At 40.6% G+C, this 25,981-nt stretch overlaps 1 protein-coding gene across 1 annotated transcript; it reads right to left on the bottom strand.

The window, feature by feature from the left end:
• Window positions 1-555: 555 nt before the first annotated feature.
• On the bottom strand, window positions 556-19,793 carry nudcd1 (NudC domain containing 1). The gene is made up of 10 exons (XM_036555022.1): window positions 19,464-19,793; window positions 14,264-14,418; window positions 11,889-12,074; window positions 10,981-11,164; window positions 9,135-9,326; window positions 8,722-8,929; window positions 4,786-4,912; window positions 3,892-4,017; window positions 2,731-2,890; window positions 556-1,841 (listed from the first exon to the last, which is right to left on the bottom strand). Exons 1-10 carry the CDS (start codon window positions 19,576-19,578, stop codon window positions 1,555-1,557), a joined length of 1,740 nt encoding a protein of 579 aa, XP_036410915.1. The 5' UTR covers window positions 19,579-19,793; the 3' UTR covers window positions 556-1,554.
• Between the last annotated feature and the right edge of the window lie 6,188 nt (window positions 19,794-25,981).

Genomic DNA, 25,981 nt, shown 5'->3' with positions numbered 1-25,981 from the left:
AGAGCAGGACAACTTAATGGAACAGAAACACGTAAAACATCTCCTGAAACTAGCAGAAACACAGAACAGTGGGTAAGGACCTAGCTATGATTTTTTCTGTATGCCCGCTTCACTTCACAGCCTTCAGACCTACAACAGGATTGCTGACTAACTAAAGGACTGATTTCTGATAGGCACATTGTATTTTGCAGTGGAGATATCCTGTGGTGGTAGGATTTTTCAGAATTCTTAGATCTGAAAATGGCCTCTTTTTTTAAATGTGAGTGAAAGTGTTCAATAGGAAATCCTTACACAGAGATGTTTACAGACTAACAGTGTGAAGGAAGATGATCTCTATACTGAGAATATTGCACCATAGAAAATGTTAATATATTATTGGCCAAGCAATAACAGACATGTGGACAGAATTGTCACATAAAGGGCATTCATACTATATATCTTTTATACCACATACCAACTTATCAATAGTTGTTAACTTTACATTCCTTACTGTGACAAATTATGGAAAAATTTCCTCTATGAATTCCACTTGAAGCTTTTTTATTCTTGCGAGTATATGATACATTTTTAAAGACAATAAGCACTATAACACCAGAAACTGGAAATAATCATTATTTTGTCAATGCCCTTTAAGAAAGCTCCCATCTCCAGCGTGTGGACCCCAAATTTCAAGCTACACCTTTTCCCATTTCCTGGGTGCATTATGAAGATAATGTAAGAGTGAGCTGGAATTCTTTTTATGATTTTCACAGCACTTTTCCTCAATATGATTTTGCCAGTTTGGACTCTGTCCAAGCCATTATGTTTTATGGTGATGTATCCCATGTAAATCATAGTGCCTTAATAACATAGTAACATAGTGAGAAAACAGTGCTTTGGCATTCAGGCACTCTAAAAGTAAGTGATGAGGGGGCTCAGCAGCAGCCTATCCCACAGCTGCTTCGGAGAAGAGGTGAGAAGAGCGAATTTGAGCGTACTTTTTTTACTTTGTACTTGCAGTACAACAAAACAGAGTGATGTCAACAGCTGGGGCTCCACATACACCCAGCACCTATCTAAGCAGCAGGGCAGAGGAAAGGGGAGATGATATGTGGTTTGGCTGATGTAGTTATGTAAGTCTCTGCTTTCCAGTTAAGTCTCTGCACAGAGAGGCCCATAACTAAATCTGAGTTAGCTTTTCATTTATAATTAACACAAGGCTGATATGGTATTAAAAGCATTAATCTTTATCACTTGATTGTTTTATAGAAGAGCAGATACAGGATTTCAAAGCTTTGAGTATTTTATTCTTGGTTCCTGAGAATATTGTATATGACATAATAATTCCAACTGCAGTAAAGAGCAGTAGTTACATTGTTTCTACCATGGCAGAATGCCCAGGACCTAACAGAAGCATTTTATGCACCTTTACAAAATTATATAAAAATGTAGTTTCATTACAAAAATTGCTTTGTTCTTCCACACTCAGACACTGAATTCGGTGAACTACGCCCTGTGGGAAGCACAGCTGCAACTCTGTAGAATGAAAGAGGGAGCAAGTGTAGGTAGCCTATTCTAATTATTTACCTTCAATACAAAAAGGTAATTAGAGATCAAGACAAAGAGCCTCTCATTGGTGGCCCTGAAGCCCAGAACTGTTTCATTGGAGTCCAAGCTGGAAACCTGTTGCTTAGCGACCTGCCCCACCTGCCTGCCCTGCTTCCTGTTGAAGAGCACCGTATCAACAGGGGAGGGCTGGCGGTAGATAAACACTCGCCGCAGGCACTCGCCCAGGGCTGCATAGGAGAAGTTAGGTGCGCAGGTCGAGAACTTCTTATCACGTTTTGAAGCCTGGATGTATCCTGCAAATTGATGAAAAAAATTGTTGGAACATTACCTCAGGGCATAATCCATCAAATTATGTTAGCTCCAGCTCCAAACCCCACACCTGACTGTGCCCAGCTCCAACTCCAGACCCCATACCTGATTGTGCCCAGCTCCAGCTCTAGACCCCACACCTGATTGTGCCTAGCTTCTTGACCCAGCAAGCCAGTCTCACTGCTCTGACTAGGTAGTTTTTCCTTACAACTGCTGCTATAGGCTTGCTATCAAGAGTTCAGGCTGGGGTCTCTGTAAAGCTGCTTGTGTAATTTCTTCAGTAAAAAGCACTACACAAATAAAACTGAACTGAACTGAAACTGAATCATTCAGAAAAGGGAACCCGCCATGTCTCCATATTCCTACATGGCTCTAAGCGCTTAATTGGAAGCAAGTTTTAAACATGTTTCACTTGAAGTAAAAAAATACTGTACTAAACTAAAATTTTATATAAACAATTCTTTTTAATTTACACTTTTCTTTTTACTTTTTAACTTGTACATACAAGATGTTGTGTAGTACAACATTTGAAAATACATCACAAAATACATTCTTATTATAAAATCAGAAAAGTAATATGCTGTCACATCATGGCACACATGCAGATAAGCCAAGAGCAGCCATTTCCAGTCTGTAGTTATATAGCTTGGTTAGAGCTTGGATGGGAGACCTCCTGGTAAAAGCAGGTCCTGCTGAAAGAGTCCTGCTGAAAGAATTTTTAGGAGAAAAAAATCCTACATCAGAGCAGGCAGTGGGAGTTATTTATGAAGCTTCCCACTCCTACTCTCAGCTGGGAGTAAGACCATTTCCTACAAGCAGGGAAAAAAACAACCTTAGCAGATAACGCAGTGGCACATGCAGGGTTTTTCTTACCAAGAGCATTGAAGGTGGCAATGTGCTCCCACATGCTGTCTGTCTGATCTGGGCGGGGCTGCCACAGCAAAGCATCTACATCATGCCGCAAACAGAAACATGGCATCTCCGACGGGCTGACAGCCAATGTAAACAGGAACTGGTGGCTTCCCAGATTCACCTGTATCAGAGAGAGGCAAGCAGCTTTACCCAATTCAGGAATTCCTTACAAAATCATGCATTCATGCAGTGAATTTATGGATCTTATTTTATCCAACTTATCTTTTTTTATTAATGAGTATTTATATGTGGGTTCAACTGTTTGTTTACTGGTTTACACCTCCCATCCTCTCCATGACGGGCTTGTGAAGATGAAGAGCACCTTCAGTGGCAGGCTGATCTCCCCAAAATGCTCCACTGAGAGGCACAGAAGGTCTTTTCTGCCTGCATCCATCAAACTATACAACTCCTCCCCCCTCCACTGCAACATGAGATTGACTGGCACCTAATGCCCTGTGCTGCCCCCCCCCCCCCCCCACACACACATAATCGTTGCACATGGGACATTAACTCTCTAGCCATCTGGTCAGGATTTGCACTATACAGTTATCATTGTTTTGCATATTGTACAACAATAACTGTTTTCTACTGCACTTCATACTGTATAATAGCAATAACCTTACCCTTGTTTATTCTTGCTTCATAATTCATTTTATACTATGTATATAATCATAGCACATGCACGATAACTTGCACGATAACTCAACGCATAATTGCACAAACTTCTTTCTATTGTTGTATTTTATACCTCTTATTTATTTTATTCAATTTATTCTTTGTTGTTTTGATGTGTGCCGGACGGTGCAGTTGTGACCCTCAAATTTCCTTTGGGATTAATAAAGTATTTCTTATTCTTATTCTTATTCTTTACTGTTCCAGCAGCTTCTCTTGCCTCGTTCCAGCTTCAAGGAATAATTTTCCAGTTTTTACCAGTTTTGTGATTTTTTAATTTCCTCTGGAATTAAGTGTGCCCTGTCAGAATGGAGCTGTAGGAATGTACTACTTCAAATAATTTGATGAATTTTTTTAGATTGCAACACTGACTTAATGTTGAATAAGATGAGAAAAATGAAAATGAAAGGGTTTGTGATGCAGGAGCAAAGCCGACTCAAATGATGGTACCACATGCGTAGGTTTCAGCGTCTTTTCATCAAATCGCATCAGGCTTGAGCTGTCCCCAGGGAAGGTGTCGCAGTCCTCCAATTCCTGGACATTACATGGTGGTTTACCCTTCTCTGTATTGTCATTCTAAAAATATAATACATTTGAAATATGAAAACACAATTTAACATAATCTGTTAATCTCTTGATGGTTTACTGTCCTTAATGATCTGCTGACTCCAAATGTTGAGTACCATATCAAATTTGAAAGGTGAAAGCCGCATGTCAAATCTTTCTTACATCTCATGAAGGACTTCACATAACACACAAAACATCTAATATTACTGGACCATTTGCCTGTGCGACATCTGGACCTCTGACCACAAAACCTTACTTGCCAACACTAACTGGTTCCCCAACTGGTCCAATCTCCTCCTCTATTTTTACCAGTTCACTGAATTCTTCTAACTGCCTTAATAAAAAAAAGGAGGAATATACCTCAAATTTGACTGTGTTGTGCCCACTTGATTCCAAAGGCTCCACTACATCATTACTGCAAATTCTATTAGGATTGTTACAAAAAATGTTACATTACATTATTGGCATTTAGCAGATGCTCTTATCCAGAGCGACTTACATCAGTTAGTTTTTTTTAACTACAATGTTATCCATTTACAGCTGGATATTTTACTGAAGCAACTGTGGATTAAGTACCTTGCCCAAGGGTACAGCAGCAGTGCCCCAGCGGAGGATTTAACCAGCAACCTTGTGGTTACAAGTCCTGCTCCTTAACCACTATGCTATGCCAATTACTACTAATGTACAGATCACCAACAGCCTAGAGCTGGGATAGAGGATTGGGGTGGGCCATCAGCTGGGATTGAGAGTAAAGGCTTTGGTTACCCCAAAACTTACCAGCTCTGCTGCACTGATGCATTCATCAGTCAGTCTCTCATTCATCACAAACTCCTCCCCCCTGTCCCCAATAAGCAGCTGTGGCCACATTGGTCCTTTGGTCTTTTTCTGCAGGAAGACTTCCAGGCTGGAAAAACCACAAGAGAATACACCACCATTGGACACCAGCTCTCATTTATGAATTGTCTTGCAATTGTTCCTGCAAGGACTCTATGAGTCCTTGCAGGAACTTCTGTCAAAGACACATCTGGGTTATTCTAACATACCTTTATCTGGAGATCACCGAGCACAGGATCTATAGGTACATGTTCTTAGAAAGTAATTTAAAAAAATGTATTGTGTGGAGGAAACATAACATTTGAGCACACACAGATCCTGATGTTTCACCACCAGCCTCTGCATGACTGCATTCTGAGGGGGACAGGGGGGTTTAAATTAACAATGGTGCTGCCACTCACCAGGCTGCAGTTAGGGTGGGGGTTGTTGTCTCACACCCCAGGGGGAATACCCCTAACTGTATAAAGCCGTTTTCACATATGAACTCCAGACAAAGTGCGGAGAATCAGGTCCGCAATTTGGCCGGAATTGCCCTTTCACACATGTAGCACACAACAGGAGATTGTCCGTGACACGTGTTCACACCTACAGGAAATACTCCGGTTTGGTTTAGGTGAGGGACGGCGCCTGGGTAGAGCGTGCAGGAGGCAGGACATGACGCAAAAAGTACGCTGCAGAAATCGCAGTGGCTGTATTCGAAACCGACTACTGCATACTGTGTACTGCGTACTATCATTGTAAGAGACAAGTTTTGGCAGTATAACTATAGCTAACTCTTTAACTATCATTGGACTCAAAATAGCATGTATTTGGACGTATCCGCAATGTCAACAAAACAGTGGAAAGCAATATACAGGCACACAAAAAGACTATGAGGCAGATGTTTGTATTCTTCCGGTTTCGGGCCAGTCGCATGACAGAAACGTCATCAACACGGCCACTCGCTCGCGGTGGATTCTCCGGAACATTGCCTGCTCTATTCACACATGGGCTCACCCCGACATGAGGTGGACTTTTTACTAGGGAGCTGGCAGAACGAAGTCCGGTTCGACTGATTCGGACATTTGCGTTCTCACATACTGCTCCTCTGGCTAAGGGCCAGATACGTTCCGGCGTCCAGTGCATGTGTGAAAGGGGCAACAGGACCCAACTCTACTGTCATTTGAACATGTTGTGAATGCTGTGTCGTGGTGATTTTTCTGTGGCTGGCTATGAAGTAAAACTCCTTCCTTCCCTTATGAACATCAGGTCTGTCTGTTATTGAACACAGAAACCCTTATATTGGATTGGGAGCAACAATGTACATCCAATAAACTTTTTGCAGGTTTTGTATGTCTGTCATCTAAGGATTTCAAGAAATAATAATTTAATTTTTTACTGAACTCATAAGAGTCTTAAATTCACTTTATCTTGTGAAAACTCACGCTTGTTAAAATTGGAGGTATGACATATATTACAGTTGGGACCAATCCAATATCGGCATCGGGTGCCGATACTGACATAATTCACTCATCGGATATCGGACTGACATTACCGATCCACGTACCGATCCAAATTCCATAGTCTGATGTTTTTATAAATTATAAATATGTAGCTTATTAATGCAATTTTGAGCCCATAGCCAAAATGTTGCAGCACAAATCAATTAATTAATTAGTAATTAAACAGTTCTACAAAGATATCCAGTAGTCTGCATTTTTTTTTGTCTCCCAGAATCCTATGAGTTACACGTAGCCTACAGGCGGAGTGCTGGACCATTAGTCTGCAACTGAGTGAGCTAGTAACGTTAACAGCTGGCTATCAACATGTCTTTAGTTTGGAGATATTTTAGTCCTGAAACACAGAAAAGCAAGACAGTAACTTGTAACGCGTGTAAAGCCAACATTCTGAGCGGTGGAACTTGTGCTGCATCGTATGATACTAGGGCTGTACCCGACTCAGAATTTTGTCAGTCGAATCGGATTTGGCTGTTCAATATGAAGATTTCACTATTCGTTCCTTTTTTTCCATATACACTATCTGGCAATCAGAAAATCCATTGGCATGAGTTTCAGTGATGATTTCGACCACATTAACATAGTCAAATGCAACAGAGTCGTGGGAACATATTTTTGAGCATTTAACCCTTTCGTGCGTACGGTCACACCGGTGTGATTAGCCGTTTACCGTGTATGCTAAAACCGGTGCGATTAGAAAACTAGATTGGAAAAATTCTAGCTAATTTTAGCTCCGAGGAAACAGCGTTTTAACATTAAAAAGTATAGCAAATGAAATGAAAACTATGAGAAGCTTAATAATGCTAATGAAAACATAAACATCTAACGCGCGCTAGTGCTACATAGAGTTAAAAAATAAGTTACGTGCAAAAGGGTTAAACTACAGTTCAAATAAATTCCTTTGGAATAGCCTACATATAAATTTATTGCATTTTTGTATATTTTTTGCTCTTTTAATAAGAGGTGCTGTGTGGTTTACTACAGCCTCATGTAACCATACACATAATACCAACAACAACAATAGTAATAACAATAATAATAATATTCAAGAAAAAAGAGCTCTGGTATTGGTATCTGTATCGGTATCGGTAGATATCCAAATCCAGGTATCGGAATCGGATCAGAACTGAAAAAAAGTGGATAGGTGCATCTCTAACATATATATGCACATAACTGTAGATATAAAATGCATATATGCAACGCTGACAAATATGGCATGGTCCACATACTCAGGATAATAGCACACAATTTACTCATGCAAGTTTAGTATGGAAGAGTATATTAGGAGACAGAAGACAGGCACAGATGTGAAAGCAAAAATAATAAGTGTGTGGTTCCTGCAAGGTTCTGACAGCTTTTTTTTTTTTTAGGACTGTTGCAACAGGGTGGCTTTTTCCTACTGTGCTCTTAAAAGACATGAGAGCTGATAATTGCCTCCTTTGTTGGTTAGGAATATGTTTACTTTCCTGTTGTGGAGTAATGCACTGCATAATGTAGGACTCAGGCACTAAAGTACCATCATTGCATGCTCCCATAAACTCATGATTTTTAGCAAATACCCCTAACTAGCAACTAACCACTGCGTTAAACTAAATTTCACTTAATATATTTTTCATTGATTTAACAACTAACCATAGCTACTTAGGTGGCTAGGTCTTCTTGAAAGGGCTTTCAGAAGGATTTCAGAACCAGGGAGGAATTCAAATGAATGAAATTACATATATTACCAACAGTTACTACTACTTCTTTCCAGCGTACTGAATTTTTTACTGAAAAAAAAAAAAACTGAATTACTGAAGTTATGAAAAGATATGAAAGACTCGCTTTACTCCCTTGTGTTTAAGAACAGTGTGAAACAGAAAGGCTTAGTGGCATCTCATCTAGAATGCTGCATATTCATCCCAGTCATCTCATGCCAAAAACAGGCGGCAAAGTGCTCCATGCTGCAGCAGCGATGCTGCCCTCTAACGTTTTCCTGCCTGACGACTGAATCTAAATGGAACCTGAGGAGAATTTGCTGCTGGAGATGGACATGGTGGGCCAGCAGGGGGCAGTCTTCGATCTGGACCAAACATGAGATCTGGATGTGCTGTGGGAAGTGCTGTCTTTAGATGAAATGTTAAACTGAGGTCCTGACTCTGTGGTCATTAACAATTCCACTGTTCTCAGTATGAAGCATTGAGGGCTCCCTGGTGTCCTGGCCAAATTCTCAATCAAACTATTTCATCAAAAACAGGAGGATGTGAGATTACTGGTAGAGTGCACAGGGTGCCACTGGGCTCCTATCCTCAACACATCTATCTCAGGATTTGAGTGGAGAGTGAGGGCTGACAGCAGGTAGAGAGAGGCAGCACACAGTGGTGTCTCAGGAGCTGCAGCTTGCCTTTGGTCATCCTGAAAGTTCCAGGTGCTGGCTGTGGGGTCCACCAGAGCATGCAGCTGGCCTTCTAATAGAGGGGTATGCCCCTGAACCCCAAGAGTCAGGTTGTCTGGGGAGAGTCTGAAATCCACCACATCTTTAGTGCTGTCTTCTGGGAGGCGCACTGTCACGGTGATGTCCTCTGTTGTTTGCTGCCAAAAATAGACAGGCTCTGAAATCACATAAAAAAAATCCAACATGCATTTATGACCCATTGTTTTGCCTTTGATTCATTAATGCTTTCAAAAACATGCTTATGTGTTTGTGTTGATGTTAGTGCCATTCTGCTGAAGGCAGATTTGCCTTATTTTGCATTCACTTAATATGAAGTTAATCTTAATTGTAAAAATAGTCATCTTACATGAACTCTGACTGACCTGTTTTTTCATCCAGCTCCATGGCCTCTGAGGCAGAATTTTCCAGTGGTTCTCCATCAACGTGTGTGAATCTGAAGGGCTTCTCAGAGGCCACCATGAGCCCCTGGCCCTGTGGCTCCACTGCAGCGTAGTCAGGGACAGACTTACCCTGCAGAAGCCTCCTCTTCCTCACCTTGTGCCTCTGCTCTTCGTCTGAGGCCAGCCAACACATCAATATTGACAAATCAACATTTTTCATAGTAACTAATAAAACATAAACTGTGTTCAGTAAGACATTCTCCCCTGTTAGTAATAATCAATATTGTTGTCATTTTTAGTTTATGCAATACACATTTTAAGAGACTTAAAAAGAGGTACCATGATGCTCACAAATGTTTCTGACATGATAAGAACCATCCACACACTTCAATTCACCATAAATCTTAAAAACAGCAAACAGCACTGATGTTTCTAAAATAAGCAAATGTGTTCGTTTGTTTTTTTTAAATCTCAAGACTGATTGATCAGGTAAGTAAATATTCCTTAAATGTTACTCTGAAACTCTAAATTGAATTAGCTAATTGAAACACACTTCAATCCAACCTGTCCCTGCAAATTTGTTAGTTCTCCAACAGTAAATAAGTACTGAAACATTTTGAGTGTAAATAATAAAGAAAAAGAAAAATCAGACTTAACACTCAGGAGTGTTTTTACGTTTACACATACTTTCCTAAGGCCATTTTTGGAAACCGGCCATCCAAAATCTGAAAAATTTCCTGTAGAACAAAACATGCAGGACTGGAAGAGGCCATTTAATTTGGGACTAATGTTATCACAGGCTAAGTAGGAGAAATGGGACTGAATCCTCTAGAAATCTGCTAAATGTATAACCAGTGGAGGAGATAATCACTTTAATGATAATGAGTCAGACAGACCAAATATTAATATGTGACACTGACCCTTGAGGACCACTGATATGCAGAGTCTGAGAGACAATAACACTCTGAATCAGGAGAGCAGAAAATATAATATAAACAATGAAGAGGAAAATATGTATAATACACACTGAAAATCTGCATATGCTCTAGAGCAATAGCAAAAACAAACTTTATAGCTGTGTTAGTGCCAAGCACAATTATCCCCCTATAAGGCAAAAATGTGAGAGGAAAAACCGCTCAATTATATGAGCACTATGTACATGAAGCCTCATTACTTCTGCCACATTATTAAACTATGAGAATTTTCAACTAGTGGATTCAAAACTGGCTTCAGCATGGAATACAAATGATAGAAATGATGACAAGTTAATGTCTGAACAGGGCATTGTGGGCAAGTGTGTCACTTAGGGTTCAGTGCTGGTATCCCGAACATTCTTAATTTACATGAACAACCTTGATATGGATATCTGTAGCATAATTACTATTATAGTTTAATATAAAAAATGTTATGAAACTCAGGGGTGAAGCAAATAATTTGGAAGTTACCAAAATAATTCAAGGTAATTTAGTAATTTTGTAACTCAACATGTTATGTAAATGATAGACTGTGGTACTGAGTCCCCGTTTATATTCATTTTTATTCATCTTTGTCCATTATTGACCTATCCACACTATTTACATCCAACACTCTTTATATTGTATATATGCATTAATGTAATTATCTGCATCCATTACCAGCCTAGCCTGATCAGAAAAGACAAGCTGATCTGCACAGCACTTCTTCTGAAGTGATGCTTGTGAGCAGCTACTAAAAATTAGATCTGTGAAGTGATAAGCTGCTTGAAACTAAGGCATTCATTCTCAGAGTGCTCCTGCCATAAAGCCCTGCTAGGCGTGAGAATGGAGAACAGCCGGAACAAGGCTCTTACCATGTCCTCTGGCACTGGTGACTGTCAGCCACTCCAAGAACACAGAGAAGCCACTTCCCTTGGCCTCCGATTGGTCCTTTTGAATGCGCAGCAGCAGAAGCTCCACTGATTCGACACCAGCATGGACATGGGAGAGGCTGTGAACAATGATGAATGGCTCTCCCATACTTTCACTGAACAGGAGCTGGGGCAATAGGAAGATTTAATCACAAAGATGCTTCTACGTAACACTGTGGAAATCTAAAAGAAAGCAGTGACAATAACAGGACGCTGCAGTAAGACACATATAGGACCCTACTACTGCAAGTACTTTCTGTGCATATTCACATTATGTTACAATCAAAGCATTATAATTACAAATACATAGAATCTGAACCAATAATAGGTGTTGTATGAATACAGAAATACTGATAGGAGAGCAAGGGGCACTGGGAGAGGGAGCCTGGAACAGGTGGAACAGCAGATCCTCAGAAAGCATTCAGTGTTAAGCAGTATTCACATGTCACTGGCCAAACTTAAAAAGAGACACTGAATCATTCAGCAGCCAGAAAACTTCAGGCCAGACTTAAAGGATGCTAGAAGCCTTTATGTACTTACCGATAATACAGATAAATCTCTTACAGAAAAACATATCTGCTGTACAAATTGACTCTGTGTTTAATACTCAGTTTGCACTTTGGGATAAAATGTATTACACATGCTCTGTCTAAGGACAGGCATGTTCTCTGCAGGTATAAGGCTTTGAGGGTAAGGTTATTAGAAAAATATTTCTCACAAGAAGCTATAAATCAAGCAGGTTCCTATAAATGAATCGGTTTCTGCTTTTCTATGTGTGTACCTTCTGAACTGTGAAAAAAGGAATGGACACACAAGGTGTGCAACAGGTGTGCGTAGCATTACAATCTTACCTCCCACCTGCTGAGGGCTCCTTCATCCCTCCTGCCAGTCCTGAGGAGATACAGTCTGCCCGTGCCATCGGACAGTGCTGCCCAGGTGGCAGAGGTGAGGCTGAGAGAGGCACACAGACGGCTCTCACATAAGTTTGGGTTTGAGGGCATGCAGAACACTTCCCGGGGCTTCCCCAGCGCTGTGTCCTGGACCACACAATATAGGGATGTCAAGTCTTTATCTTGCAGGGAGAGAATATTATGGACTGCATTTATATAAATGGACTGCATTTATATAGCGCTTTTCTACTCATTTGAGTACTCAAAGCACTTTACAGTTATATGCCTCACATCTACCTACCAGTGGCAGAGGCTGCTATACAGGCTTACCAACTGGCCACTGGGAGCTGTTGGGGGTTCAGTGTCTTGCTCAAGGACACTTCGACACTCTGCCAGGATGAGCCAGATTCAAACCAGGGACCTTCCAATCCCCAGTCGACTGCTCTACCTCCTGAGCCACTGTCGCCCCCATAGCCACTGTCGCCCCCATATTATCTCAGTTATGACACCCTTCAGACATTGCCTCTGGAAGCCTATTCTATGTTGGTTATGTGGGTATGTACCACTGCTGTAGACAGTCTTCCATTTTCTTTTGTGGGTTTTGACTGGTGACCAACGCAAATCCTACTTGTGGTTTCATTGTCAGATTTCTTTCTATAGATTACGTATATCCACTTAATTTGTCGTTTTGTGGTGATTTCATAATAGTGTAATTTGAACTATAAGGTGTTCTACATACAGTGGCAAGAAAAAGTATGTGAACCCTTTGGAATTACCTAGTTTTCTGCATTAATTGGTCATAAAATGTGATCTGATCTACATCTAAGTCCCAAGTATAGACAAACACAATGTGCTTAACCTAATACCACACAATATTATTTCATGTCTTTACTGAACACATCCATTAAACATTCACAGTGCTGGTGAAAAAAGTAAGTGAGACAACACTAAGTTAAGTACCTTGGCCATGAGTACAACAGTAGTGTCTCAGAAAACTCTGGCATACAAACCCTGCTCGTTGCCACTACACCACACTGCTTTCATAATTTTAATTACTGTAATGTGATTAAGCCAACGTCACAGCACACATGGAGTAAGCAGTACTATACAGTAAGTAGTAAGATACGTGGACTACTCTGATGTTATTTGCATCATTGTATTGGAACATTGAAACACCTGAATCACATTTCTTGGTTTGTATGAAAACTATACATGTCAGAGAGAATAGGAGAAATGACATTTTCCTTGTTAGCTATGTTATTAATTATGCTGATGCTAGTTAGCTAACAAAGCTATGTCTATGATAAAGAAAGTGAATAGCAAAAACCAACATTTTTGAAGTGAACAAGACAGATTTCATTCAGCATGTCTTTAAGGACATGAATGTTATAAGATATGCACAGAAATGTATACAGCATAATCAAAGTATTGTCTTAATGGCAGTATTATCTTAATCAAACTGTTGTCTTAATGGTAGTATTAACAATAGTCACATTATTGCAAATGCAGTCACTAAATCACGATTTAAGAATCACATAAGATTTATTTCTATTTATCTTATTTTATCATTAAATCAGTACAATATTCCATAGCTAGCTAGCAGGGATGGCAACATATATTAAAGCATAATTAATCAATTGGCATATTTTAGTTAATTGTCCATCAAGGAACATGTTTTAAATAGCACTTTATGAGCAGCAGCATTTAACATTTTATATATATATATTTTTTTTTTTTTAACGTGACCACTAGCATATTACATTATTGAATATTGAAGCTCTATGAGAAATATGTGAGTGTGGTCCTGAGGGAGATGTTCAAAGACAGGGAGAACTGTGCATGATCTGCAATTAAATATTCTGGAAATCAGTCTTACAACCCATGCATGGACTTATCCTGATGGGAATGTTATTGTCATAGGGCACATTCTTGATTCAAATTTCAAGATGAAGTGCTTTGTGTTGAGTGTGAGTGTAGTCACCATGCAGAGAATTTGTGTGGTTTTGTCTTGCTGAGATGGAGAATGAGTGGGAAAGTCTGTGAAGTGACCCAAACCCTACAGTACACACTGGAGCAAGAGCGAAACATGCCAAGACTCTGCTACTTGTGCCATCATCATCAGCTTGGAAAGTCTGCTGACAGAGATACCATACTGTCTGAAGCCACTTGGAACCACTCAAGGATGTAACTTTAACTCTCAACTCAGAAACACCAATGAAACCCCATACCTGAAAACCTAAGAACTACTACATTTCCATGTGACCCACAAAGGCGAAATCATTACAAAATCTCAACTGTGCATGTGCTTGGACTAGGCCTGTGGCTGAGAGGCTTACCAGAGTTACAGTGAGGTTTAGCACCCTGCCCATGCAGTCAATGAAGTAAATGCTGTCCTCATACCAGGGGTCCAAATGCAGGTAATTGTACATGCCAAAGGCACGGACATGATCCAAAGTGTACTGGTGGTCCTCCAATTTTACTTCTGCCACAGCTGGTGAAAAAAAAAAAACATTTTGATCATCTGATCATCTACACTACACACATCTGGAGCTTGCTCTGGTTAAGTTTCCTGTATTCAGTTATTGATATCCTTTAAGAGAATCACAATGGTGAAACATGGAATAAAATCTGGGACAGCAGCAACAACCAGAGTCTCAACTGGGAAGGAAAGGAGAAAAGGAGAAAAGCATAACCTTGCCATCTGCAGGATTTTGAACTGCCAGAGTTCAGACAGCAACTGGAAACATCTGTCCACTATCATAACCACTGCTTTTATCCAGTAATTGACAGATTGGTTAATGAACTGGCACTTTTAATCAGAATCATGTCATATTCTGAAGGAGCACCTGCCCTTAATCTTAAGAACAAGTCATTCCTGGACAAAGTTCAGTACAATAATCCAGTTCACTGAGTCACTGATTCATCCAGCCCTGAAGAAGTACTAAAATGATAGATAAGTAATTCATTCCAATGAGCATGTGCAAGAAAAATGCAATAAATAATGGATTTGGCGTTTTGAGATTTCTTTGAAGTTAACTATCTTTGATATTATATTCTTTAAATTAATAACTCACTCTGACTGTAAATTAGTCTTATTTTTCACACCAAATGACCCAAATGCACTTCCCCTCCATAGTTTGAACAGCACTACTCCAGTTCTCAGAAAGTGACTATAAAGATTACCTATCTCACTGCGTTCATTCTTCCAATTAATTCTGTCCACAACTATATTAATATTGCTCAGTTCATCTACTTCCTTCAGTATATGTGGTTCCATCTCTGACCAGGGTGGCATCTTGACAATACTCTGTTGTTCAGTTTAAGATAATAAACGAGCCTAGATGACATATAGTTTCTACAAGACATAACGTTTGTTTTTAACGGTGTTCAGTTGAATTTAATGACATAAATTGCTATTCTTTCCTTAGGTCCACCAATTATTTACAACAGTAAAGATCCTGAATGATGGTAGGTATTAAGACGCATGCATACATACAAGATGCATACATGAATAAATTTACTGTTATCTAGCTAAAGACAACACTTCTCTGATGTGAAATACTTAAACAAAAAACACCTCTAAACAACTTAATAAATCATGGACATATTATTATGTAAACTAACCAAGGACAATACAGATATGGCAATTCACATATTGAGGGCCACCCATTTAACAAATAAATATCAAGGCCGACTGCCAAAAATTCATTTTGTAACAACCTAAAATTAGCAAGTAGCTTTACTAATAATTAACTAAAATATATGGCACTAATTTTATTTAATGTTAGAATCTCTTTTATGTGTTTAAGTATTAGATTTTTACAAAACAAATTGTCACGTAATTTTTTTAAGCCGCTGGCATGAGACTCGCTTTGGCGTTTCGCTTCTCTCGCTATCTCCTACGGCTCTCTCCCTCTCACAGTCACAAAAAAGAAAAAACTCACATACATACGTCACACACACTCGCCCGCCCATCCAGACCACTCTCCTGGTCGAGTGTGTGTGATGTATATAGGTGAGACATGTGTTTTTGTATCTGGAGGGAACAGGGAAAGAGCCTGGAGAGCGCGAAAGAAGTGAAGCGCCAAAGCGAGTTTATACGTGCTGAGTTTGGAAACGGTAATAGAAGATGGAGGCGGATGAATTGGTTCCGAAAAGAAACAGCACTGCATCCATTGTCTGGCAGTGGTTTGGGTATCCAGGGCTCCAGACTTTTGAGAGCGTGTGAGTTAAAATTTCACGTGGTCGCATTCTTGCGAGTGCATGATGATTAGGCTGTTTTGGTGCCCCTTCAGCACGGGTACTGCATTAACCATTGTGATTGAAAGTAGTACTTGTTCTTCGTCACTGGCTCAGATCGTCTCTCCCTGCCTGTACACGCGCACTGATGATGGAACGCGCGAAACAATCAATTTAGATGATACCGCGTTCCAAAGATGAAGCGGTCTATAGTTGATTATTTTAACCCTTTAGCACGTACCTTATTTATGTAGTGCACGTTACATTACATGGTTCGTTATGTTTTCATTAGCGTTATTACGTTTCTCAGTTTTCAACGCTGCATTTGCTATATTTTTTATGTTAAATCGCTGTTTCACCAAGGTTTCCTCGGAGCTAAAATTAGCTAGAATTTCTTCCAATCTCGTGTTCTGATCACACCGGTTTTAGCATACGTGCTAAACGGCTAATCACATCCGTGTGACTGTACGCCCGAAAGGGTTAAAAAAAAAAAAAGGAGAGAGAGGAGGAGGCTGGTGGAGAGGGAGAGCCAACTAGAGGTCCCGACTCAGACACAACTGATGATGAAAGCAGGTGAGAGACTTACTGAGCCAGTGAAGAAGAAAAAGTAGGCTACTTCTTTCAACCAAAATGGCTAAAGCAGTACCCGTGGTTGCGGTACGAGGGAAACTTAGTGTTCAGATTAAAATATTTTATAAAATATTTAATACATTTCAAGTCTCGAGTCACTGTCAATCTTTACATCAATGCAAAACTAGTATATGCAAATTAAGACAAATATTCATTAGCATGCAAGGTCATTGATTAATACCACGCCGTACCAAATAAATAAATAAGGTGCGACCAAATCATGTGCTGGTGCGACCAACTGAAAAAGTTGGTACCACCAGTGCTACCAGTCGAAAAGTTAGTCTGGAGCCCTGGTATCGCAAGAAAGATGTTGAACAAACAACGGTTATCTGCAAAATATGCAGCAAAATATGTGTATTGTTAAATTCAGCTTGGTTGTGATTTTCCCCTTTTTGCATGCAAGTTTAAAATTGTTCCAATAGAAACCACTAATGAATATAAATAAGAATGTTTTAATGCAGACATATGGTGCAGGGACTATTATAATCATCATACTGGTGTGATTGTATGCATCAAAGGGTTAAATTGGGCATTTATGAAGTGCTTTGGAGGAGATTGCAAAATATCGAGATATATAGTGTATCGCGATATAGCCTAAAAATATTGTAATATTATTTATAAGCCATATCACCCAGCCCTAACTCTGATATATTGTTAGAAACAGTCTCTTATATAGAGTTTTCCTTTAGGAGTATAATGACTTATGACACACGCACACAACCAATGTGACTTCCTGCCCCAAAGTAACTTTCCCCTACACTCATGGTCATTTTTGATTTTGTAGATTTCTATGAGCTGACATAGTTTTCACTTAAAGTATACTGGGGTTCATTATTACATTACATTATTGGCATTTAGCAGACACTGTTATCCAGAGTGACTTACATTAGTTACAATTTTTACAATGATATCCATTTATACAGCTGGATATTTACTGAGGCAGTTGTGGGTTAAGTACCTTGCCCAAGGGTACAGAAGCAATGCTCCAGTGGGGAATCAAACTGGCAACCTTTCAGTTATGAGTCCTGCTCCTTAGCCACTATGCTACACTGCCACCCCTTCAGTGAGATACGTTCAATAAGAACAAAAAGATTAGTTCATTCATGAACAGCACACCATTACTGAGCTAAGCTGAGAAGAGGAATTTAGGAGAGTTGAGTATTAAAGGAGTTAATTACTAAAATTAAGTTGTAAGTTGTACACTCAAGTAGTATAAGTCACGGACAAGACAATGTACACATATAATGTTTAATGCGTTTCATTAAAAAAAAAAAAACGAAAAAAAAACCTTTCATAGACTTCCTTCAGTAAAAAATTTCCAATTTTCAACGTTGTCCAGGTGACATTCTTCCATACATACTGTGCATTTGCTCAGTAGTTTGCCTGCTACTTATATGAGGAGAGATGATTAGTTTTTCCTGACAGAGTGGTGGCAGACATTATCAGACCAGGGGCACTTTAGCCTGGAGCCTAAATGTTTTGCTATAAATTAACTAACTCAACACAAACTTCATTTGTGTTTAAGCCATTTGCCACTTAATATTTCATGGTTCGTGGTAAGGACTCTTTATAAATAGACAAATGCTTAACAGCAGTGCCTGCTCTGAAATGAATTTTATGTTTTGCTCTATCCTATTTGAATTTCTCTGATAAAGCAATAAGGAACTACAAGAAGGTCAACCAACAACAGGAGGTCATCTGATGGAAGAGCACAGTAAATCCTGATTAGGTAACTTTAGATTTTTCCCCATACAGAAACCCTAATATAAATTCCACCTCTACAGAGAGGACCAGAGACTGGAAAAAAAGACAGTATCTCTAAGAGAGACATGAGCAAATTGTGTGGAGAGTACAGCATGCACACATTGTACAGAATATACAGGTACTGGCAAAGTTCGGCCATGCACTCTCTGGAAATTTGACAGAAGTTAAATATTCCTAGTCTTAATCTGCCGAATGGACAAACACCCTCTCCTCCAACATTCCCCATTCACAAGATCCAAATTGTTGTCTCATAAAGTACCCAGGTTTTCCCCCCGTATTACTACTAAAAAACGCGCAACAACGCATAGGTTAAACATTTCTTAATCCACTCATTTAATTATATATTACTGTACGCGTTTCTGCATTTATCTACTCATTCGTCTGCTCTAATAGGAGTCGTCAGATGGGTAATGTTTTTATTTTTATGTAAACCGCTATCGTCACATTAGTAGGCTACGTCCTCCATGCTGCAGCCACATGTTCACGTTTAACTGATGGCGATTGTTTCTTCTTTTACAAGGTCCATCCAACAAGCTACCTTAGTTAACCTAGTTTTTAAACTTCTTCTAAACATTTTTATAACATTTAATGAATTTCAACCTTTTTAAATCCCACTAATTATATGCTTTGATGAAATGATTTCACTTAATGTTTTTAACCGGGTTACATTTTATTGTGCTAAATGGTACTGTAAATCCATTCTGTACTGTAACCGTGTCACTGTTTAGAATATTTTGTTTCTAGCTAGCTAATATCTATCTGGCTAATTTGTGATTAATTTTTGCTATCTTCCTGGATGAGCATGTGTTGCAACCTGGCTAATTGGCCACAGAAAGGTGGAGGCAGACAGATGGCTAGCTAGAAACCAGGAAAACATCCGAAAGGTTGTTTTTGTAGACTCACCAGCATCCAACTGTATTTTGTAAGATGGCAAAGGGTCCAAAGACAATCGATAGCTCTCAAAGTTGGGATCCAGTAGTTGTCTATTTATCTTCAGGGAGCAATTCGAAGCAGCCATAATCGATGTTATGTGACAGTGCGGAATAATGTGCTGGTAATTTCACATATAAGTGAATTTCGTAGAGCGTGTTTCCAGTTCGTGCTGTTCCAGAACAGATTTATCTGAAATTGTGCGACATTTTAATGAATCGCTACTCTGAATTAGTAGGAACAGGCCACATAGTACAGTCACCTAAAACGAGCAGCGTAAATCCTACCTACACCAACAAGCGTTAAACCAGCAACAATGCTTCCGGGTACTTCCGAGTACTTCCGGGTTACGATTGTTCCGACGTGTAAAAATAAAAGTTCTCATTTACAACCCGAATCTGATAATAAACGCTTCAAATATTACATTTGAAGTGACTACATGAAACAACCATGTTTGTCAACTGCAATAAACAAGAATGATATGTGCGTTAAATGTGAGACATTTAGACCTTTTAGAATATTTTATATGGCTTACTGGGGCACAAGAACTATTCACTATTCATATAAAATGAAAGCGGGATCAATATGTTCTCTAACCGAAATGAGTAAGTCTAAACTGAAAGCTTTGTCTTATGAAGTGCTGGATATTTACTGAGGCAATGTGGGTTAAGTACCTTGCCCAGGGGTACAGCAGCAGTGCCCAAGTGGAGGAATTGAACCCACAACCTTTCACTTGTTCCTTAACCACTATGCTATACTGCCACCTAGTGTTGGGCAACCTACTTGGAAAGTGTAGTGAACTAAGCCACCAAGTTACTCGACATTAAATTAAGCTTCACTACACTACCCCCAAAGAAATGTAGCAAGCTAAGCTACACCAACACGGCAAAAGTAGTTTACTACATCAGAACCTACTTTTTTAATTTATTTTTTTTTTAATTGAACCAACTGTGGTGGATATCCCCCTGGTCTGGGCCAAATGGACCGAGGGTCTTCCTCCACATTTTGATGCCTTCCAGAAAATAATAAGTCCTCACAGAGTCTGATGTAATCATGGTTGTTTGGTTTATTGCATATGGTGATCAATCACATACAGTAAACCGGGTTGGTCCGCGGAGCAACAGGTGTATATGCGGTGTGTATACATTCACAAACACTCCCCAATCACTCCGCCTTCCCCTCAGCCTACATCCATCCTTTATGCCTTTTCTCACTCCTCCTATCCCAGACCACAACTTCCAACTCCTCCCAGGCTCCTCCTTCAAGATCATCCCATTTTCCATTTTAATACACCATTATTTAATTTTTAAGCTGTTACATTTACCCCACCTGGAAAGTCCCATAAACTCCATAGTCATTAATTGTATATTATTTTTAAACATAACACTTCTGAAATTTCCCATTATTCCCACTCCACACCTATATGATTTTTAAACATAATTAAATAATACACAGCATATATGCCTGGAATATTACCATTATTTCCAGGCCCACATTTAAATAATAAAAAAGGTTAAGTAACTCAGTTAGCCAGACCGCGATGCTGCAGACTGTAAGAAGGCACACAGATATCTATGTGCCATAAGCTACAAGGTTAGGCCTTAAAGCAAAGGGTTAATGTAAGTACTAGGCCCCGTCTGGACACGGCCCAGAAGACGGGCCACAGGAACAAGACAAAGAGGAATTAAACCCCGCAAAGTTGGGCCGTTGGCTCAGCACTACTATGATGGGCAACTATGACAAACTGCAGTAAATCCACATACAGTTCGCAAGCATTTGCCAGTAGATGTCAGCTAGGCCAAAGCAGGCAATCAGCTCTTATTTTCTAGCTGTATGACTCCTAAAAGAAAATATAAAACTAAAATGGGATGCATATGTTAAAAGGAGGCAAAAACATGCTGACACGCTGTAGGGGCATGTCAGGGGGAGAAGATACAATAAGCGAAGGTGGCATGACTATGAGTCAGAGAAAAAGATACAATAAGCGTAGACCGTAAACCAATAGGAGAAGTGAAGGGAGAGAAGATACAATAAGCGTAGATTATGAACCAATAGGAGAAGTGAAGGCAAAAAAGATACAATAAGCGTAGACCATGAACCAACAGGAGAAGTTGGCATGACTATAGAACAGCAACATAGTGCACGAAGGTTCTGGGGTAACTTCCAGGGAGGGCCAATGCTGAAGGCAGTGTTCCTTCTCCAAGGTCACCCACTGTCCTGTAAAAGCCCCCAAGATTACCCCCCTAGCGGTGTCTTACAATGGCCTACATGCAATGTTTATGACCTAGGGTAACCCCCAGCATTATTTAGGCATAGAATCACATCATATTACTTTTCAGTAGTAGTGCTTAATGCATACAATATTTTCCACTATACAAAGTATAATAGAATGCATATTATTTAAGGCTAACATAATAGATTGTCTGGCTTCCTTATATACTTCCAGACCTCCACATGTACAGTAAAGATAAAGTGAATAGCTAATGTAATATATCAATAACTTCAGTTAATATGTCAATAACTGTGGTTAAAATCAAAAGCAAACATCTGTTGGCAATGCTTATGATGTTTGCTGGCAATAACTTATTTCCAACATGTAACAAGCTTAATCGTACCACGTCAAGCTCCGCTTTTCTCTGGGGGGAGGGTGAAAGTGGCAATACTCATAATTTACATATGGGGTATACACTTTATCAAAAATTTTCCACCACAGTTTGACTAGTGTGATCGCTCCGTACCGTGCCTGCCTGCTTGAAGAGGTGAGCTCAGGCACGATTCAGTTGGACTCAGGCACAGTACGCATCTAGTGTTATCGCTAACCATGCCCGAGCACCGAACTCTAACATGACGTTAATGATGCGACTCTCTCATTTAACAAATATATCCGTTATAGCAACACTTAGCTGGATATATGTTATTTACACGCCCAGTCATAATAAATCCTTTAAACCATCTAGCTTAGCTAGCTGACTTTCTTAAATATAACAAGCTGGCTACCTCCAAAATGATCTTTGATTGGTTAGTTCTGTAGATCTATACCTAAAAATAACTCTGCTTATTAAATTAGCTTGATTAATAGCAAGAAAAATAAAACTAAACATACTTTATGTGGCGATGTAAGCATTGCTGTTGTCATGGGCTTAGAATATCACAAATGAAGCAGCCAACCTGTTTAAGTAGCTAGTCTTCAACAATTGTTCAGATAGGTAACCTGCCAGCTAAACTAGTTTCTCAAATCTATTGCTAGATAGCTAACGTTAGCTCCCCAGCCAGTTAGCCTCAATTACACAACGCAGCGATTTTCAGTTAATTGTGCTGCATATATAAGAAGACGGAGGCAGCTGATGTTAAGGGAGGAATTTGGCGCTTTACTCGCCGACCTCAAATCATGTTCATCAATAAGGTGAGAACCAGACCCGTTATTAATCCAAATATCTTCAATAGAATTGAAAAGTGTACTATCCAAGTAGTAATAGAAGATGTTTGTTGTTGTAATAATGACAGTGGCGCACACACAAGTAGTTTGGTTAACATTAGCTAACATTATTGTGATTAGGCTATTGTAATCTGACACAAATCTGACACAAAATATTGGTCTGTCCCTTTGCATAATGACTGAAAGGTCAGCTGCCTCCATAAGAATCTTCTTATACGTGCAGCACGATTAACTGAAAATCACTGCGTTGCATAATTGATAATTGATCTATAAGGCATGTGAGAGGGCCATGTGTCACCACGCCCAAAACAACTCAGAATAAACCACAAAGTAAGTAGAGCGCTTTTCTTCAACACACAAAAAAAAAATCGCATTGTGATGATGTAAGCGTGCTCAGGCCCAGAACATTGAGCGCAATGTGAGTGCAGGCCAGCAGGGGAATGGGGAGGGGGGACAATCATGCTCGGGCACGGTACAAGGCAACTGGGCCTAGTGTGAGTATGCCCTCAGTCAATCGAATAAATACACAAGACAATAAACAGACAAAATAACAAGACATTAAATTGTAAAAGTGGCAGGCAGAAGAGTGCAAGTATACTTGTAAACAGGATTTCACCTTTTAAAGTGGCCATGTGCATTTTTAAATTTTGGGGAGTCCAGTGTAGTGGGCAGGGGTATGCTGTGCTCCAGGGGTGTGGGTCAGTTCTTGTACAGGTGTAGGAGGGGAGGAGGGGGCAGCAAGGAGTTGAGGAGCCTGACTGCCTGAGGGGAAAAACTGTTGCAGTGTCTGGCAGTGATGGTGCGGATGCTCCAGTACCTTCTGCCAAATGGCAAGGGGGTGAACAGTCCATAGGCGGGGTGGGAAGGGTCTGTGGTGATGCAGGTTGCACATCGGATGCAGCGATTGTGGAAGAGCTCTTCCATGGTTTGGAGAGGGACCCCAATGATCCTCTCAGCTGTCCTCACTATCCACTGTAGGGACTTGCAGTCAGTGACATTGCAATTCCCAAACCAGACAGTGATGCGGCTTCAGAGGATGCTCTCTATGGTCCTTCGATAGAAGGTGGTGAGGATGGGAGGAGGAAGGCTTTCTTCAGACTCGGCAGGAAGTGGAGACGTTGCTGGGACTTTTTGGTTATGGTAGTGGTGTTGAGTGTCCAGGTGAGGTCCTTTGCTACTCCCAAGAACTTGACGCTGTTGACTGTCTCCACAGCAGAGCTGTCGTTTGTCAAAGACCTGTAGATAGCAGGGCTCTTCCTGAAGTCAACAACCATCTCTTTAGTTTTCTCAATGTTAAGAGACAGATTGTTGTCTCGACACCAGTCCACCAGCCGACTGACCTCTGCTCTGTATGTGGACTCATCTTTGTTACTGATGAGCCCCAACACTGTCGTGTCATCTGCAAACTTGATGATGTGATTAGAGCTGTGCTGGGCAGCACAGTCATGTGTCAGCAGGGTGAACAACCGTGCTCTAAGTACGCAGCCCTGGGGCGCACTGGTGCTCAGCTTGATGACCCTGGAGGTGTACATTCCTATACTGACAGACTGAGGCCTGTCAGTCAGGAATTCCAGGATCCAATTACAGAGAGAGTTGTTCATGCCCCCAGTAGGCTCAACTTCCCTACTAGCCTCTGTGGAATGATTGGTTTGAATGCTGAACTAAAGTCTATGAACAGCATTCTGGCATAATTGTCCTTTCTAAGTGAGAGAGGGTGAGGTGGAGGGTAGTAGTGATGGCATCATCAGTTGTCCGGTTGGAGCGTTAGGTAAACTGCAATGGGTCCAGTTGGTCCGGGAGATGGCCTTCATGTGCCTCAGTACCAGCCTCTCAAAGCACTTTGTGATGATGGGTGTGAGTGCTACAGGCTGGTAGTCATTGAGGCAGGACACGGTTGATTTCTTGGGCACTGGTATAATCCTGGTTGTTTTGAGGCAAGCAGGTACTGTCGATGTGCTGAGGGAGATGTTGAAGTTGTCCATAAGAATGCCTGCCAGCTGCTCAGTGCATTCTCTGAGCACCTAACCAGGTACTGTATCTTGTTTGGTACAGCAACTTTATGTGGGTTGACTCTGTGTGGAGTATTCCTTATGTCAGCTGTGGACAGACAGTGGACGTAGTCATTGGGGGGAGGGGTGGTCTTCCTCACGAGTTCCTTGTTCTGTGCCTCAAAACGTGCGTAGAAGTCATTCAGCGCATCTGGCAAGGAGGATCAATGCTATGAGCCTCAGGCATTGGTTTGTAGTCCGTGATGGTTTGATTTCCCTGCCACATGCACTGTGTGCCCTTGGAGTCCATGAGGTTGCTGTGGATTTTCTTTGCGTAGGTGCATGTTGCCTCACTGATGGTCCAGGACAGTTGATGATGGCTCTGGCTGTGATGAGAGCCTCCCTGTCTTCAGACTTAAAGACTGCATCCCTGGCTTTCATCAAAGCACGCACCTCTGCAGAGAACCAGGGTTTTTGATTTGTTCAAGTGGTGACAGTTCTGGAGACAATAACATCCTCAATGCATTTGCTAATGTAGCCGGTCACCAGGCTGTGTATTCGGAGTCAGTAAAATGGAGATGTGATTTGATTGTTCGAGGTGGGGGCGGGGAGTGGCCTTGTATGCACTGTGGATGTTTGTATAAACAAGGTCCAGCATGTTTTCCTCACATGTGGCAAAGTCTATGTGCTGGTGGAATTTTGGGAGTACTGTCCTTGCATTGTATTGTCCTCTGCATTGTTGAAGTCCCCGGTGACGATGAAGAAGCTATCTGACGGCGAGGATCTCCACAAGTGCTGAGCAGTGCGCAGAGACGATGGCCGCATTCATACACCATTCCTTGTTGATGTAAACACACAAGCCACCACTGCAGTTCTTACCGGACAAAGCAGCAGTCCTGTCCGACCAGAAAGCAGTTAGCCTGTCCAGCTGAATGGTGGAGTCAGGGATATGCTTGTGCAGCCATGTCTCATTTACATTTACATTACATTTATTCATTGGGCAGATGCTTTTATCCAAAGCGACTTACAAGTGAGGGACAATACAGCACAACTGAAAAACCATACAG

This window comes from Megalops cyprinoides, chromosome 21 (assembly GCF_013368585.1).
Source record: "Megalops cyprinoides isolate fMegCyp1 chromosome 21, fMegCyp1.pri, whole genome shotgun sequence".
NCBI classification, from domain to species: Eukaryota; Metazoa; Chordata; class Actinopteri; order Elopiformes; family Megalopidae; genus Megalops; species Megalops cyprinoides.
The sequence above is the reverse complement of the archived record's forward strand: the minus strand, read 5'-3'. Positions and strand labels throughout refer to the sequence as shown.

Excerpts from the sequence above, each read along its gene's own strand:
- nudcd1 (XM_036555022.1), bottom strand. The coding sequence starts at position 19,578 with ATGGCTGCTTCGAATTGCTCCCTGAAGATAAATAGACAACTACTGGAT. Across the intron at positions 11,165-11,888 it reads GAGCCCTCAGCAGGTGGGAG|CTCCTGTTCAGTGAAAGTAT; the intron begins GTAAGATTGTAA and ends CTATTGCCCCAG. Across the intron at positions 9,327-10,980 it reads CACCAGTGCCAGAGGACATG|ACGAAGAGCAGAGGCACAAG; the intron begins GTAAGAGCCTTG and ends GGCTGGCCTCAG.